General features: G+C 39.3%; 1 protein-coding gene across 1 annotated transcript; it reads left to right on the top strand.

Annotated features, from left to right (window-relative positions):
- Positions 1–1252: 1252 nt before the first annotated feature.
- slc6a3 (solute carrier family 6 member 3) lies at positions 1253–16538 on the top strand. The gene is made up of 15 exons (XM_061050991.1): positions 1253–1971; positions 2583–2793; positions 4155–4286; positions 6202–6418; positions 8184–8322; positions 8610–8744; positions 9968–10071; positions 11259–11383; positions 12088–12200; positions 12361–12489; positions 12923–13022; positions 14397–14497; positions 15143–15310; positions 15444–15515; positions 15614–16538. Exons 1-15 carry the CDS (start codon positions 1915–1917, stop codon positions 15635–15637), a joined length of 1827 nt encoding a protein of 608 aa, XP_060906974.1. The 5' UTR covers positions 1253–1914; the 3' UTR covers positions 15638–16538.
- The last annotated feature ends 338 nt before the right edge of the window (positions 16539–16876 follow it).

Genomic DNA, 16876 nt, shown 5'->3' with positions numbered 1-16876 from the left:
ATTCCAGTAACTGACTAATCAGTAATAAATCACCCAATTTCATTTTTATCTGGAAAATCTGGTTTATCAAATCTTTGCATACGGACAACATTGGTCGTTAAAGCTTATATTAAAACAGTGCATCAAGCAAGGGGCGTATACTACAGGATAATATTACAAAGGAAATATCTGGTACATTTTAACATAGTGAAAGCCTTTCAGTGCTCCTTCTGTTTTGAACATGAATACACAATCTAATAAAGAGAACATAATCCTGCAGGTATTTCCATGCCTACCTATAATGTCCTGTAAACAAAATCTATAACGTGCTTACATCACATTACAACATACATTGCTGCTGAAGGGGATGACAGAACATTTAAAAATATTATACTGGTAAGCAATCTCATTGTATCTGTTTTTAGGTTGACATAATTCAATTATTTGTTTAATCAAGAGAATCAGGAAAACAGGTGAGATAAAATGCAATGATGGGAGAGAGGAGGAGGAACAGATGAAGCTTGGATTGGGAGGGAGGGAGGGAGGAGAGTGACGGTGATGGGGGGTGCTGTTGATTGTTTTTCATACAAGAGTGGTATCGCGGACAGATCTCTATACCAGACCACAGGGTACTCTGGGAGCCTGGAGCCTAAGAGGGTGGGAGAGCCAGCTATAACTCATCACACTTTACCAGATCCTGTCATCTTTTTCTTTTGACCTCACCTGCATCTCTTAATCTTTTTATCCTTTCTGTATCTCTTAACATTTTTGCTCAAATCTCGGTCTGACTAACTTCTTAAGGACATTCTGCATAAACATGCTCAGCAAAAATTTGCAAAGCTCTGAAGAACATCATCACAACTGGAATTAAATTGTCCAAAGTGATAACTGGAGGAGATTTCACCCGGCGTTCCCAAAAAGTGAGTATTTTGTTCAGAAAAATGTCTTTTCTCTGTTAAAATTTGATACAGTTTTCCAGATTGTTCTGATATGTTCTTAAACAGCATATTGGTTTAACCTTTAATGTTGTTTTTTGTCTTGTGGTGTTTGGAATTATTCCAAATACATTGTGAAATTTGGCAACATATAAGCATTTTTTTTAAACGTTAAATGCTGATATTATGAGCTGGTGAGATTGTGTTGTTTTAAATTTTGCAAATTTCCCACAAGGTCCATAGAAGAGCAGATTGATATTCAGGTCAAAACAAATTAAAGACTAATTCAAAAGAAAAAAAGGGAATATTTTAATTTGCTGAACTTGAAGATAAATCTTTAGATCATTTATTATTATGAAGAAATAATCTGGGCCTTCATCTTATTTCTTCATTTGCTACAGTTTCTGCCAAACACAGTTTAAGTAAAGACTTCTCAAACCAAAAATGTGATTTAGGTTATCCGAACAGCTTGTTGTGGTAAGAGAGGGTTGGTAGACACTGGGCCAAATCTGTGAGCAAAATGGCGATCAACAAGTGTGAAATGAAATGAGCATGCTGTGATGGCCATTTAGACCTGCTCCCCACCCCCCCTGGTTTTCCTCAGCCTGGATCCCATTACTCAGGGTCCCTTTTCTCCACCCTCCTTTTGCTGTTTTTGGCATATCAATATAACAACGTAACATGTCAACCAACTGTGTGATACAACCCTTACAAATGTGACTTTTATTAGCAGTATTTTATACTCTTAAGTTTCTAATACGTTGTCTTTTTATGGAATGTTTTTTCTTTCTTTGTGTTGTACCCCAAAAAGTCTGGTTATTTTTACATTTACATAACAGTTTCCCCAAAAAGGTACGGCGCAAGTGTCATTTTATGATTTATTTGAACTCAGCACTCTTCAGCGGCGCCTAACCTCCCTCCTCTCCCACAACCGCTGGCATTTGGCTCCAGAAGGCTGTGCACCGCTTCATGCTTACAGAGAAAAGTCCCTGTCGGCCTGATGTCTTCAGTTGTAGCCCCAGAAAAACCCACCTCCAACACCATGGGCCCCAAAGAGGTCAGTGCAGTTCTGACACAATTGTAGTTGGGTTAATTATATGCCATTCATTTTTTATGTTGAAAACCTAATTGCATCACTGCATGGTGCAAGGCTGTTAATGAAATGCATTTCTCTCTGGTCTGTCCAACTCAATTTATACCCAAAGAGCTTGGCTGACAAAAAGAGCTGCCAATTTTCTGAAAACTAAAATATCTTATAAGTATACACAGTGAACTAAATAATGAAGAAAAACATAAAGACTGATGCTTTAAGCATAAAAGGAATAAAGTTAATTGTACTGGCTTGCAAGTGTGGTAAGTGAGAGAGAAGATGATATGAGGTTAACACTTTGGGAACTGAAAAAAAATGTCCTTGTGCTCAGTAATTAAAACAAATATACTCTACATGCTTGTTATGGTGATCTAGGCACTTTACTTGTATTACACCTTAGCCGCCTTTTGTTACATCTACCTATGTGTGCAAGATTTTAAAAACATGGTAAACAGGGTGAGTTTATGTGGTTAATATTCTAATCTAATCACAACATTTTAACTGTAATTTACCTTATTATGATTGAAAAACCTATTGCACCTGATTATGTAATAACCCTACAACTTCTAACCCTTTAGGTGGAGCTGATCTTGGTGAAGGAGCAGAATGGGGTTCAGTTCACCTCGACCACCTTGGTGGCTCCCACTCCCACTCAGACGGAACCCAGTGGGGAGGAAGAACGGGAGACCTGGGGGAAGAAAATTGACTTCCTCCTGTCTGTGATCGGTTTTGCTGTAGACCTGGCCAATGTCTGGAGATTCCCATACCTCTGCTACAAGAATGGAGGAGGTGAGGGAGCACATGTCAGTCTTTGTCTATAGGAGTCTCAAACTGGGAATTGGTTAGAAAAACGTGTAAGAGACGAAGAAGAAATGACAAAGAATGGAATAAGAGAGTGAAGAAAGCAATAGTGAGAGAGGGATAGAGAGAGGGGGAAAGTGGGGTTTACAGTAAGTGAGTAAAGAAGATCTTCCTCTGAGACAAGTGCAGGACAGATATAAAGACTTGACTTTGCAGTTTCTGTGCATGGTTGTGTTAAAAGAAAAAAGTTGCAGCGAATCACAGTAAATTACTTATAGGAGAGGAAAAGGTGAGATCAAATTTGAATTAATGGACGCTGTATATTATGCATGCATACATTTGCATGCATGGGTTATTTTGCACATGTATGCAGATGTGATTGGTATAATGTGTGTGCATTTGTGCTGTATTTGGTGTGTTACAGCTTTGTATTCCCCGGGTTGTTGTTTGAGATTTTTTTAGCTCTTCACAGAGATCAAAATAGGGGAAAAACCACCACAGCTGCACCGAATAGATTAGCACCAACAATCACTGCCACTAATTATGGCTATTTAACATAGAGCTTTCATTATGTTTCAGAGCTGTCAATGATACTAGCCATAGTCAAGGCTTGTCATGTGTCACTGAATCCAGTATGTTTTCGTACCTGTATTGACATAAAATAGTATTAGCGCTGTAATTTACGGAACCCTAAATTAAAAAATTTTTGTTTCGCCATGATTTGCAGGATTAATGCTTTTATTTGATCACTTACCAAAGAGAGTAGAGATCAAATGTAGCAGATAAAAAAAACCAAACGAGGAACTTTGTAGTAAGTTGGCAGTATCTTACCCCACCAAGATCAACCCAACCAAAACCATTCATGTGAGTGTTGTTAGTCACACATGTTTTCCGCCTATACTTGTATCATGTGTTGGTTTGAGGTTCCTATTCCTCAATGAACTTTGCATAGCTTTTAAAAGCCACCCTGTAAAGAAAAAAAGTACCTTTTAAAGTTTTAACGTCTGTGATGAACTGTTGACCGTTGACAGCTGACATCCCTCTGCTTGGCATCTCGCCTCTGTGGGCTTTTGCCTTCAACCATGGCATGTAATTATTTGCCTGATGTGTCAAGAAAAAAAATAAAATCAAGGATGAGGTGCCAGTTGAATGACAAGGAATGCCGTCCTTTACTCAGTCACTCATTTGTTATAAGTTAGGTTTGCATTAATTAGGCTCAAAAAAGTGAACACAATTTCACTTCATAAAAAAAACTGACTTTTTAATCGATATATGATGAAAACTTTTCATTTTCTTTTGAATCATATGACTATATTATTTTTGAATTTAACCTGTGTCTGTGTGTGCAGGTGCGTTCCTGGTGCCATACTTGTTCTTCATGGTGATAGCTGGCATGCCTCTCTTCTACATGGAGCTGGCTCTGGGACAGTATAACAGGGAAGGGGCAGCAGGGGTCTGGAAAATCTGCCCTATATTTAAAGGTAGGACATGACACTCTCTATGCCACACATGTTGATATACAGATAGACAACTGCCCATACTAAAGGATGTACTCGTGCAAATACCTTATTTTGACACCTGCCTGTTTCAAAGGAAGGTTTGCACAAAAATATCAATCTGTCATGCCGTGGCAGCATGAGTTTCATTCTGTCCCTTTGTCCATCTGCCTACGTGCCTGTCTATCTTTCTGATAGTAAACTTCCTTTAATATGTACATGTCTCTCTGTCTACTTGTCTGCCCACATGCCTGTCTGTCCACATGCCAGTCTCTTTTGTCCTCTTGTCTCTGCTCTGAGAAGCGACAGGCGTTATTTATCCTCCGCACAACATCAGGTTGTGCTGGCACTCAGATGGAAAGCAAATGAAAATTGGGCTTTTAGACTCCTGTCCTGATTGTCCAAATTCTTCTGTCAAACAGTGCCGTGGAACACCGGCTGACACTCTTCAGGGGTACTTTTCAACACATCGATAAACAAAGCGCAGTTTCGGAAGATGACATCCAAACTAATTGAGAAGCAAACATTGGAACATTATAGTTTCCCAACACAAAAACACTTTGTTTGGTTTAACTTGTCATGCCTTTCACACAGTTGCTATGTTAGTCAAATTTATATCAATTTGTCGAAGAATTTCCAGGTTATAGTTTCACTTAAATCCACGTCTGCGATTGAAAGCTGCGACAGAAATATAACCTCTAGTACCATTATTCCGATCAGACCATCTGTTGCTTCAGGATTTGATGACATACCGCCGTCTTCGGTTGCATCATGTCCTTGCTCGTCTGAAGGTGGTTCACATTGTGTATGTGCTCCTTCATGTGTTTCTATGGTGTGTGTCTCAAAGTGTTAGCCTCCTGTGTGTGCACATTAGCCGTCTGTTAGGGACCACACTGGGTAGGTTGACGTGCTAATCACACGCTTCACTCTCTCCCTGTCTCTCAGTGGGGGGATAACTGTAATTATTCAAATACACACATACACATGCACATATTGACAGTAATTATTCTGATCAACAAGCTGGTTTCCTCTAAGGATCAATGCACTCAAAGAAAATGACAGGGAAAGGGAGAGATGGAGAGATAACATGGCCGCATGTGGCGCTAACAAAAGGCATCGCTGCCCGTACAAATATCACATCCACATTACAAAGGGATCAATAAGGCTCAATTGTGGTCATGCCTCTGCAAAGGTTAACACTTAAATTCAACCTTAGAAGAGTGGTCAGGGTTTCAGATTTACAGAAAGGGCAGATGGGTTGATAATAAAGAGGCAAGAGATCTATAAGAGTTGTAATGCTTTCAAAGGGTTCTGTGCTCAAACTTTATGAGAGGTTTGGTATTCTGGTGGTGGAATCTCACCATACAGTACACTGATGCCTACGTTCTCTTGTTTTATTCCTGCTGGACTTGAGTGCAGCTTTTGACACTGTGGAATCATTCCATCATTCTGCAGAATCTTGAAATCCTGGGTTGGTTTCAAAGAGTCAACTCTTTAGTTATTATACTCCTATAAACGTTTCTGCTGTTGCTGAAATCCCTTCTGTCTTCTGTCTTCCCTTCCACCCAAATGCTTTCTTCAAGGATCATTTTGGGTCCATTGCTTTTCTCAGTGATGCGTCAGCTTGGTCAAGCCACTCATAATCCTAATACAAAATGATTTCATGACTTTTGAGGCATATAAGTAAGTGAGAAAAGATAACATTTGATTCTTAATGCACGTGCAACGGGTTAAATTCACCTCTCATTGTGCTGCAGCCCAAGTAGAAGCCTGGTGCTCTGGTGCGGTTTGAAAATACTTAAATCAGTGATGGCGTAATGGGATGTTTGATTCAACTGCGGTGCCCCCCTTTTCTGTCTTTGAATGTCTATAAACATCAACCATTGTCTCTCATCAACAGGTGTAGGCTTCACAGTGATCCTCATTTCCCTCTACGTTGGTTTTTACTATAACGTCATCATCTCCTGGGCGATGTTCTACCTTTTCTCGTCTTTCACTGGCGAGCTACCTTGGGTCCACTGCAACAACACCTGGAACAGTCCAAACTGCTCCGAATGGGCTGAGAACGGCTCAGTCAGTGACATTTACAAGGCCACCCCTGCGCAGGAGTTCTTTGAGTAAGTCAGCCGGAAGCACTGCTCTGCCATTTATTTGTCACCAAACGTTTAATCAATGCCATAGATGTATAGTCAGTTTAAAGCCCTAGTAGGATTGTTAACATACTTGGGTATGTAGAAGTCAGACTTCCATGGTTAAATATTGAAGCTAAGTCAAACTGTATTTAATTATATTATTATCAGTGTAGTCATTTTACTGATTATTTTATCTGTTTTCGATGGCTTTAAACTGCAATATTGCAGTGACACTACTTTTTGGCTAATGTGTTCATGTTAGATTGTATTTTGTCACATTTAAAGTCTTTAAGCCAACAGTAAATGTGGAAATTTCCAAACATCTCAAGTCAAAGGAAAACATATTTGATATGTACACCTGCTCACAAGTGTTTCTTGCTTTGGCTTAGCTAAGATTTCTCTGAGCTGCATACATACCAACCACACTTTTCAAGAAAAAGGAATTTCAAAAGTGAAAATGACGCAATGTATCCATATCAAATAATAGCAGTAGATTTGTTGTTCACATCAGAGTTTGGCTGCATTTAGCTCATGTAGCACACTTTCCTGTGAAGCTGAACAGGTGTCTCCTTTTTCAAACATGTATGGTGTGTTGTGACAGTTGAGACATGTCAACCACACAGCTGAATAGGCAGTGTGCTATTTACATAGAACCACCTGCAGACAATTTGACTCATCTGTTTGGCTGTGCATGAAACCATCTGACTCAAGGTGTGATCATTCCATTTAGCATCAATATCTTTGCAGATAATTGTTATTTGATACATTATATGAGTGCATTTTAACTTAAGCTAAAGTAACATTTTGCAGCAATTGCAACAGATGTCAGAACCTCTTCTGTTGCCAGATTTCCTCAGGCATCTTACATGTCCACTGACATAGATGAAGCCCAGGTACTTCGCTTCCAACAAAGACAGGTGTTGTTGTCAAACCATTAAGCTCAAGACCAAAATCTATTAATGCAGTTCAACTGTTGGAGTGAATAATAATGATGTTTATGAAGGTTGCAGTACTCTCTGTATTTGGATTGTCATTCTCAGAGCCATATACACCCTGAAAGCGCCAGTGGCACATCAGGGATAAGAAAGGTGCTGCCAGGTCATCAGTGAACCTTTGCCTCTAGCCTGGTCTCTAAGTGCTTCTCCTCAGAACCGAATCTTGGTTCAAGTTTAGGACATGCCGTGTACTTGCTTGCCATTGCTGGACATAAAGAATAACTTCAATAGTTTTCTAGGTAAACTGCCTTTTCAGACACCACATGGGGTCAAAGAATCCACCCTGAACTCTTGTTTGTGTTTTAAAGACATCAGATGTGTCATGTATTTCAGTTATATACTGTATATAAGGGTTTAGAAAGTAAGAATTTTTAACTATATTTCAACCTCTTTACAATAACATTAGGAAGAGAAAGACATGGCATCATTTATCATTTATCTCATATATCTTTATATATATATATATATATATATATATACTGAAATATCTGTAGCTATGGTACTTACAGTGTTAGGCAATCTTCTACTTGTGGGATTAGCTTTATCAACAGCAAAGGCAATCAGAAGATTATGTTTTAGGCTAGATTTTTGGAGCTTGGGATAGTGCTTACAATTTTCTGGAACTTTCCCTTCACTCTATGCCTCTATTAAGTAAGGTCTTCTCTAGGTGAGGTGCCAAATACAAGACATTATGCCACTGTTAACAGTCCCTTTGCTGTGATCACAGTTCTGACCAGAATATTCCTTTCCTTTAGACGAGGTGTGCTTCACATCCAGGACAGTAACGGTATTGACGATCTGGGCCGTCCGCGTTGGCAATTGACTGCATGTCTGGCTGTAGTGATTGTTCTGCTCTACTTCAGTCTCTGGAAGGGGGTCAAGACCTCTGGAAAGGTAGGAAGTGACTAAGTAGCTTCATTTCCGAATGTGAAAAGCAAAATAATACTGCAATTCCTGTAGTTTCTTTTCGTGAGAATCTTTGAAGTTAAGTATTACGTTTGAGGAAATATGGTATAAGATTATGCTGCTTACTTCAAGATAACAGTTTGTGTATAATATAGATTTTTGTAAATGCATGTATATTTGTTAAGCTTCCTCTCTGTATATTGGGTATCTGTATCTGTGTGGTTAATCCGTTTGTGTGTATCTGCATGTGTGTGTACCTTGTGCGGCCGTTTCAGGTTGTATGGATCACAGCCACTATGCCCTATGTGGTCCTGACTGTGCTGCTGCTCCGGGGAGTCACTCTGCCTGGAGCCATCGATGGCATTAAAGCCTACCTCTCTGTGGACTTCTTGAGACTCTGTGACGCCAAGGTGAGTGTGTGATGAGAGAGGGTATCAAGCTGAGCGTGCAGAGGAGGTACAAGAGAGGAAGAAAGTAAAAGAGAGGCTTGACATTTTTAGTTTTATGTTGTTTTTTTATCAGAGTGGAGGTGCTTTAAGGTCTTGACTAGTTTCTTACAACATATTTGGTCAACTATCATTCTCAAGCCTTAAGCTAGACTTAATCAGTGGATAATGGTACATGGTAAGTTTTATCATTGCCTGTGCTTGTGCAATACCAGTAACAACAGCAACAAATTTAAAAAGACAACTAAAAGTCAGTATCCACAGAAGCGCATGGTTTGTCTTGCAATGTTTTCTAGAACGCATGAACACTAGAGCTGCATTTGAAACCCACAGCTCTAAGCATGTGAGTGAAATTCTGCAGTCCTGCATTTTTTTTTTTTATTGCCAAGACTGCAAAACAGTTACATCGTAAAAACACCCTGTATAAAGAGATTGAGCAGAATTTAACTAAAATTTTGAGAATTGGAAGGATAGGGATATCAAACATATGCTCTAGTGACACACAGCAAAACAAATTATTGTACACACCACACATCAAACAACTTTATAATTTATATTTTTATTATTCTTTTAGAATTGAGTTACAAAAGCCCTGATGAGCAACGTTTCCTGTAAACGTCACAACAAATGAGTTAATGCATATAATCTGAGAAAAGAATAACCACCAGTCTCCTGAAGTTGGATGCTGTTGACTTGTATTTGTTTTGTGTTGCTGCAACACCCACATTTCTTTTCTTATCTTTGACCCTGTGGGAAAAAATAATCCAAATATTTCAATGTTAAGTACTGTTGAGTGGCATTTCAACAGGACATTTAGTTTGTGTTCAACTGTTGTAATATGTCCCTCTCTGTGAAACCTGCTTTCAAATCAAACTATATCTTATTTACCTGAATAGACACTGAGGAGCTCAATAAGTAAGCATGCAGGACTAAAGGACGCAGTTATGGAGAATGAGATAGAACGCGAGAGGGAGAGGGATAGAGAGATGCACGGCAGCAATCAGAGAATTAGATTAGGTAGATGCATGGAGCAGTAATTTGCAAAATTACCCCCCGTATTCACTAGCGTCTTTCATCTACTGCTGTTGAATGAGTTTCCTGCAATTATCCCTAATAATGGCTTTTTTCCTCTCCTGTGCCTTTTGTTTGCCGCTTCACACAAGTGTGCTTGTTCTGTCGCTCCTCAGGTCTGGATTGAGGCAGCAACACAGATCTGTTTCTCTCTGGGAGTGGGGTTTGGTGTGCTAATTGCCTTTTCCAGCTACAACAAATTCAGCAACAACTGCTACAGGTAACGACACACAGGGAGAGGCAGAAGGAGATTTAAAGATGGCGACAGGACTGGGAGTAGCTTCCCCCCCCCCCCACACACACACACACACACACACACACACACTGATACAAACGCAGGCACACAACATAAGCAGTTGAATTACAATAACCTTTGAATCTCCTTGAAACTGCTATGTCTTGTACACCTTGCTGTGCAACTGTCAGCCGTAAGACCAATCAAAACTGTTGTGCTCTTTGAAATCAACCGCACCCTGCCAGAGGCTTTCATCCCCCTTTTTTTTCCTTTTTGAACATTTCTGATTAAGTGACATCGCCCACCTTGAGGATTCTTCTTTGAACATAACAAAAATGCTTAAACTACATAATTCAGCATTATGTCAAAAAATGTCTGACTTTGATGTGTCGGTTGTAAAGAATCTGTATGATATCGTGCGTGTATGTGATAATTTATTCCCCTTTATTCCGCTAATGTATTCTTTCAAACACCAAGGTTCTCTTCTTCTCAAACACTAACTCATTCATTTGTTAATTTTCTGCATTTAATTGTTTTTGCAATTGTGAGATGGAACTATCAATCTATCAATCAATCAATCAGTTTTTATTTGTATAGTGTCAACTGTCAGCAGTTCACTGTACAAAGATAATTTTCTCGAACATTCCTGTTTAAAAAAAACTCCCTTTTGCACTATTTAAGACGAGAGAAAAACATGAAGTCAGGCTGTGCAATATGTCGCATTGAAGGCAGCGAGCAGCGTTGAACTGCTAGTCTAACAACGATGATTTTAAATGTATTTTAAATATGAAAATTAACAAATGAATGAGGATTTTAAAAAATATGTAAATCTCCTTTTTTAAATCTAGTCTGATGTGATAGTTCTGATGTGAACTAGTCTCACCACAGAGAAGCATTGACCACCTGACTAATCTATAAAATCTATTAAGGCTCTCTAAACTATGGTGCTACCAAAATCATTATAGGGCGAGTTAGCATTCTTTTCACATCTAGCCCGAGAGGCGAAAGCCTTGGCCCGCCCCTGCCGAACTCCTTAGTTGACAGGTTGGTCAATTGGCTGGTCAATAATGTTGATACAGATCGTGTGACGGATGATAAACAATTGATGAACTGTTGATTTTCTTTAACCTTGTCATTCTTGGTTGTTGTTTCCTTTTTTGTTGTATTGATAGAGACGCCATCATTACCAGCTCAATCAACTCTTTGACCAGTTTCTTCTCCGGCTTTGTGGTCTTCTCCTTCTTGGGGTACATGTCCCACAAGCACAACGTGGCCTTGGACAAAGTTGCCATCGATGGTAAGCTTTCAGTATTTGTCTGTATTTGAGTACTAGATGGCCTGGTGATTCCATCACTCACGCCCCATGTACAGAGGTTGTTGTTCAGTAGGTTGCGTGAGTTCAACTCCCACCCTCGGCACTGCCAAATTATTTACTTAAAGTTAGGAAGTAAGTTAAAACATAACACACTTTTGGGGCGCTGGTGGCGCAGTGGTTAGTGTGCACGCCCCGTGTATGGAGGCTACAGTCTTCCAAGCAGGCGGCCCAGGCTCGAATCCAGCCTGTGGCTCCTTTCCCGCATGTCATTCCCAACTCTCTCTCTCTCTCTCTCTCCCTGATTTCCAACTCTATCCACTGTCCTATCTCTCCATTAAAGGCACAAAAATACCAAAAATAAATCTTAATCTTAAAATCTTAAAATCTTAAAAAAAAACAGAAGACACTTTTTGTTTCAGGAAGACCTCACATTTCCTCCAGAACCTTTACAGAAAACAAATCATATTGCATTTCTGTTTTTTCATTTGTGTATTTAGTTATGAGCCAGACCGTCAATTGCTGGTTCTCCTCACATGTCACATAGTCGCATACATTTGTTTTTTTCAGCACAAGAGTAACTAAACTCTTTGACAATATGACTAGCTCAACAAAAAAATTAAAGGCTTTTTAAGTCACTACCTCATTCTTTTTGTGCTGTCTATCACTTTGTTTTTTCTTGACTTTAGGTGCTGGTTTGGTGTTTGTTATTTATCCAGAAGCAATTGCAACCCTCCCTGGTTCATCCATATGGGCGGTTATTTTCTTCATCATGCTGTTGACTCTGGGCATTGACAGTGCTGTGAGTTTGCACCCATACCCACACAGTAACACATCTACTTTCATAGAATAATAAGCAGCAGATTTTTTCAGACATCCATCTGGCAAATGAAGTGGACCAAACATTACACTAAAGTCAATGACTTTGTGTTTCATTCTAACTCTTGCGTCTTGTTGTGCAGATGGGTGGGATGGAATCGGTGATCACAGGGCTGTGTGACGAGTTTAAATGTCTCCACAAACACAGAGAGCTGTTCACCCTCTTCATTGTTGTCAGCACCTTCCTCATATCACTCTTCTGTGTGACAAATGTAAGTAGCATTCTATGTCGTCATTTGTAACTTATTGATCTTGTTTGTTTGGAAAAGTACAATTTCCCAGTTTTAATCCAGCGTTACTATGTCAAATGTTCATTTATCTGCCATTATTAAGTATTTGACTCTTCCTGCACTCAGGAGCATTTACTAATTTTCCAACCAATTAAAAAGCTTTGTCGAAGCTAATGATCCAATCAAGTTCATCCCATTGTTATGTCCCGCCTTCTATTTTGTGATTGGTTATATCCCCTTCGATCTGGAAATATGTCACAGCATAACAGCTGGATACTCTTGAATTTCTGTTTCATGGGTACTTTAATATACATCTTTAGACATGTTTTGTTCTCTTCTATTTTCTTTTGGTGTAACACACTTTCTGAACATTATAGAATAACACAATAACAATAAATTCATTATATCTCTCCAGGGTGGAATGTACGTGTTCACCCTGCTGGAATATTATGCTGCAGGAACATCAATTCTCTTTGGAGTGCTTATTGAAGCTATCGGCATCGCATGGTTTTACGGTGAGACGGATCGACAGGTGAAAAGAGGAAATAGAAACAGATGATTCATATTTTCATGGTCAGCAAAGCTGATGCTATATTAAGGCTTTGATGAGAAATCTGTTGGCATTGGGGAGCTGTGACTCAGATGCACATATATCCATTAGATGTCAGGATACTGCAGCCAGTGGGTCTATCCCCGATAATGGTTTTTGCCTCTTCATCTCTGCGCATGTATTGTGAAGGTACAAGGATATACAGCCACTGTGTTCAGCCAGCAGTGCTCAGGCACCACATAAAGTAAATTGCTGCTAGGGAACAAGCTCTTCCCATGTGTCATTGACAGGAGTCAGCTGTCTAATAGCTAGGTTGAAGATTGTTGTGGGTGGCAAGAGGAGGCGACAACGAAGTCAATTTCTATCTCCAGATGTCCAAACACTACAAGAACTCAGTTTAACGCAGTTTTAAAATCATCTCAACAAAACTTTTTGTCTTATTGTTGTCGATGTTTCTTCTTAATTTGGGTTAAGGTTTTTAAAACACACCAAATCTTTTAATGTGATTCGTATGAAACAAACTTAGTCACAAACTGCTTATTCATGTATTTTCACCTATTGCACAGCACGCTGACTCGGGAACAGACTTTTCATCGCGTGTCTTTTGAAACACCATCTGGAGGAAATTATTATACAATCAGTCTTAAGATCAGGGAAAATACTTGACCTGAACTTCTGTATTGAGTTTCTTGTATCATGTCTACTTAACCTGACTGTTAGAGGATCCATAAAGGGCTAAATACTAACCGGGCCTCAGGCAGTGGGGTCAGCACATTGCCCCACTTTGGTGGGTCTCGACCTTGGCAAACCAGATAAATCAAGCCTAAGGCTTGAGCAGGCCTTTTTTCCCATCCTCATAACTGCTGACAGAAACCCTTGACCCCTGCCCACTGTGGTCTTTTCTTCTGATATCCACTACAAAGTACATGAAGCTGTGCTGGAAACCTGCTCGTCAGACTGGATATACCCCTCTGCAGAGAGACAGATGCCTCCCAGGTAGAAAGGCATGTGAAAAAATTGTACAGCAAGATTTATGAGGAAAAGCAAGTAATGGGGAGGGAAAGCTTCTATCACAGTTAGCTCTCTAGATTGCTTTTAGTTACCACAAATCAGTCTGTGGTTACTAAATTCTCTTACTTAAGGAACCACACAGACAATATTAATACCTTGATAATGTTTCTAATACCTGATATTTGCAGAACAAGGACTGTACACCACACCTGATGTGAATCTAAAGAGCAGTACTATATATTTTTAAAATAATAATAGCATGAGCTGTGTTTAACTGTGTGTTTGGAGATGATTTGGAGGTTGAATGAACAACTTCCACTTGTACCAGGGGTGGACAGATTCAGCGATGACATCGAGGAGATGATTGGCCAGCGACCTGGGTGGTACTGGAGGCTTTGCTGGAAGTTTGTCAGCCCCTGCTTCCTTTTGGTGAGGCAATGCTCAGACTCATTATTCATAGGAGTCCTACCAAATCCATGTTTAAAACACACAGAAATGTTGACTTTTACCACAATATGCTGCTTCCAAAAGTTCAACAGTTTATGGTTATCTAGTGGGCAAAAGTTGAAAAGATCCAGTTCTACATATCCTTATTGCCAGTTTGTCCACAAGTGTTCCTACAGGCCTCTTTTGTGTAGGATAATATTCTTACCTTACTCAAAAGAGGAATCCAATTTATTCCTCTTACCGTAAGAACATGCAAACATATATGTCCAGTATGAAATGAGATGCATTGCAAAGATCATTAAACTGATGAGCGGATGATTTTTGTTAAGATTCAGAATTCCGAAATCAGTCTGACTCTTGTGTGCCAGTTGATGCTTTTGTGTTTGCTTAATATTTCCCTGGGAGGTTTAGAGGTGTGATTTAAGGTTATCTCAAACACATGGCTTAACATATCCAGAAATATTTAATACATAAAGTGTAGGGTTTTATTGATTCATAAACAGAAACCCTTCCTTTTATAACCTCTTACACTCTTGTGTCTAAAATATACGTTTAACCACTGGATTTGAATTGAAGATAAAACTGATGGTTCCTCAAGTCTTTTTCACTCCAATCATTTTCTTCCAGTTTATGGTGGTGGTGAGCTTTGCCACCTACAACCCCCTAAGCTACAGCTCCTATGTGTTCCCCCCATGGGCTAATGTGGCGGGATGGTGCGTGGCCATGTCCTCAATGGCCATGGTGCCTCTCTATGCCATCTACAAACTCTGCACACTGCCTGGAAAGTTTTGCGACGTAAGTGCATTTTCCACCATAAATATTCATCTTCCATCTTAACTTGGCTTTGTCTTATGCCACCTTGAACTCTTAATGAAAGATTTCTAACTTCTCATGTGAACATTGCTCCTCTCACTGTCTCCTGAAACAGAGACTGGCATATGCTATCACCCCAGAAACAGAGCATCATTTGGTTGATAGTGGGGAGGTTCGGCAGTTCACAGTGAGTGCTGGATTATTGTTTTTTTTTTTGAATAATCTCTTATTTGTTGATTTCCCAGGCTATGATTTATCTCACAAGCATGTCCCTTTTCCCCACAGCTGCGTCACTGGTTGGTGGTCTGAAAAATACAAGAGTAGAGTGAAAGAGAGAAAGAGAATGAGAGTATGGGCATTGGGTGGATGAGTGTGTGCGCAGCAAAGGTCTGAAGAGATAAGAAGATGATCTCTATGTTGGTGGAGGTGGTTGAAGAGGTGTATAAGTGCCGACAAAACAAAAAAAAAACATAAATTGTAGTGTTCTTTAATTTTAACAGTGGATGTGTGAAGCTGTGCATCGACCCTCTCCACCGCCAACACAGGTGAATGGGATTTAATGAAACTGCAAATTCAGTCTTCAGACAACTTCTTCCAGGAATATGAAACTAGTTTAAGGAATACCGTGCAAGATTAAAGATTATTAATCTGCACTAGTTACAATTTTGGAAATGTCCTACAATTGCGCAAATTCTTTAGAAGTAGGCAGTAAAACGAGAGGACCAATTTTATCACTTTACATTGTGTCAAGTGCAAAGTAACACAAAATAAAATAAAACTGAAAGCTGCATGTTATTTCATTGAGACACAGTGAACAATATAGAGATTTAGCATTTTGTAAGTGTACATGGTTTGAATATATTGAGTTACACGCAGCATCAGGAAGAGTTATTTATAAAATGCTGGATTTTTTTTTTTCAGTTTTTCATCAGCCAATCATCTTAAAGCAGTAAATCGCTGTAGTATTTGTCTTGTAGGATCTTCACTCTTCTCTCCTTTTACTCAAAGGTCAAACATTTGATGACTGCTGCTGGTTTTTATGGATCCCAGTCCATGTCTGTATGTTATTTGTAGTGTTTACCAATTGACTTGCTCTTCTTTAAGACTGTTATGACTCACCGAGTAAGGCAAACTTTGAGCTGAAGACTCAAACTTTAGTTTACATTGAAACAATCTAACAGAAGGAGTAATAATTACACAATCACAAAACTATGTCAAAACAAATCATTAGAATTGATGGGCTTCCTCTTAACATGTTCCAGCTTGCATTTGCATTAACATCTTCCCAGTAGTGCAGTTAAAGAGTGATCAAAAGTTAATTTGTTCAAAGTCCACCACATGGTAGAGCAGATTCTAAAAAAGTTCTTGAACTAGACTTGTCTGTAATCCGAATTAAAAAGATGGAAACAACTGCACCTAAGCACTATCAACATATGAAAACTAGAGTTTTAATCATTTTAACATCCAAATAATAATCAGTGACACCTAAGACTGACATTATCTACCACACTGCTGATCCAATCAACCAAAGAAGAAAAATAACTCGTA

The sequence above is a fragment of the Labrus mixtus genome, chromosome 11 (assembly GCF_963584025.1).
Source record: "Labrus mixtus chromosome 11, fLabMix1.1, whole genome shotgun sequence".
In the NCBI taxonomy this organism is placed as follows: Eukaryota; Metazoa; Chordata; class Actinopteri; order Labriformes; family Labridae; genus Labrus; species Labrus mixtus.
Note: the sequence above shows the minus strand (reverse complement) of the source record. Positions and strands in the feature narration are given on the sequence as shown.